The 1,653-nt window shown below is 54.9% G+C and overlaps 1 protein-coding gene across 1 annotated transcript; it reads right to left on the bottom strand.

The window, feature by feature from the left end:
* Positions 1–305: 305 nt before the first annotated feature.
* Positions 306–1,343, bottom strand: LOC107080852 (procollagen-lysine,2-oxoglutarate 5-dioxygenase 3-like). Its single transcript, XM_015369058.1, has 3 exons — positions 1,149–1,343; positions 541–632; positions 306–464 (listed from the first exon to the last, which is right to left on the bottom strand). The coding sequence occupies exons 1-3, from the start codon at positions 1,228–1,230 to the stop codon at positions 324–326; spliced, it is 315 nt and encodes a 104-aa protein (XP_015224544.1). The 5' UTR covers positions 1,231–1,343; the 3' UTR covers positions 306–323.
* Between the last annotated feature and the right edge of the window lie 310 nt (positions 1,344–1,653).

The raw sequence follows: 1,653 nt of genomic DNA on the forward strand, positions 1-1,653 counted from the left end.
TCAGATATGAGGCGGTAATGTTTGGTTTATCTAGAGGTTTTAATCTGTTACTGTGGAAATGGGTTTGGCTGATAGTTAAGCTCAGATTCTAATCTCTCTGCAGGGTGGGACCATAAATCTGATATCTGAGATGTTTAAACTGTGGAGGATCCAGTCCAGGTGGACCGGGTCCATGGAGGACGCAGCCTGCCGCCTCCACCCAGTCCCCAGAGAAGCAGAACTGGGTCGTCTGGTTCTGGTTACCTGTGAACAAAGGCCCGGTTCTGGTTACCTGTGAACAAAGGCCCGGTTCTGGTTACCTGTGAACAAAGGCCCGGTTCTGGTTACCTGTCCACGAACATGACCAGCTGCTCCTGGTTCTTCTCCAGCTCCAGCAGCTCCTTCTTCAGCCATCGGACCTTCTGACCTCCTCCCACGGTGCGGGCCACGTCTCCTCCTCTCCACTCCTCCCCCAGACCCAGAACCTGCCAGAACCGCATGGAGACCCGGTTAGCCCCGCCAGCAGAACCGGAACCTGGTTCCTGGTTCTGGTTCCCTCACCTTGACGGTGTAGTTGAACTGGGAGGCCGTCCTCATGAAGCGGCGGAAGCCGTCCGTCTCCTCGGTGGCAGCCGTCAGAACCAGGAGGTTCTCTGTCAGAGACACACAGAGTCACTCTACCTGCTCTAGATCTGTTCTGCTACCGGACCGGGTCTGACAGCTGGCCCTCCAGAACATCAGGAGGAACCTTCTGGACCCAACAGAACCTCAAAAGCTGGAGGAGGAGGAGGCGGGTTGCCATGGTAACAGGGCCTCTTGGCTCCAGGGTTCTGGTTCTGTTCAGTAGAACCAGAACCCTGGAGCGACCCGTTCCTCTGCTGGTTCTGTCCCAACAGGTCAGAACCAGAACCTTCCATCCAGTCTCCTCGGGTTCTGCTCAGGACCTTTTCCTGGGTCAGAACCAGAACCAGACTGGAGAAATCTGTCACAGAACCCAGTATAACCCAGTAGAACCGATTAGAACCCAGCAGGACCCAGTATAACTGCTTTATTATCCAGTTAAAACCGGACCAGAACTGTTCTGGTAGCAGGTTTCCGGTGGTACCGGAGCTCCAGCGGCTCACTGTTCTCCTGCAGGCCGGACAGAGGAGCCCGCAGGGCGGCCTTACCTGGAGAGAGCCTCCGCTGTTCGGCCCTGACGGAGCTCAGGAAGCAGAAAGCAGCGAGAAACAGCAGCGGACTGGACGCCATGTTTTCCCGCTCAGAACCCGATCAGAACCCGCTCGGTTCGGTTGAACAGAACTTTTACTTTATCCGCTTCTTCTCGCAGGAATCTCAGTCCATCAGTTTCCTCTGGTCCAAACCTCGCGATGCTTTTAGCCGCGAGATCTGCCAGAATAAACACAGACCGCTAGAAAGGCGGGTCTCTGCGCTCAGCCAATCAGAAGCTCAGCAGGTTTGACTGACAGGCTCTGAGCCAATGGCAGGCCGACAGATGGAATCGGGGACAGAAAGGGGTTTTGTTCAGATTTGTCCAAGAGGAGAAAGTTCGTGAAAAGAATCTGAATCTGTGCCACGTGTGTGACATTCCACGGAAAGAGGGAGACCCACGGAGACAGCGTGGGGAGGGAGCAGGGCCTAAAACAGCATGTGTTTGAACAGATTATGGGTTTA

This window comes from Cyprinodon variegatus, unplaced genomic scaffold (assembly GCF_000732505.1).
Source record: "Cyprinodon variegatus isolate N-32 unplaced genomic scaffold, C_variegatus-1.0 Scaffold2412, whole genome shotgun sequence".
Taxonomy (NCBI): Eukaryota; Metazoa; Chordata; class Actinopteri; order Cyprinodontiformes; family Cyprinodontidae; genus Cyprinodon; species Cyprinodon variegatus.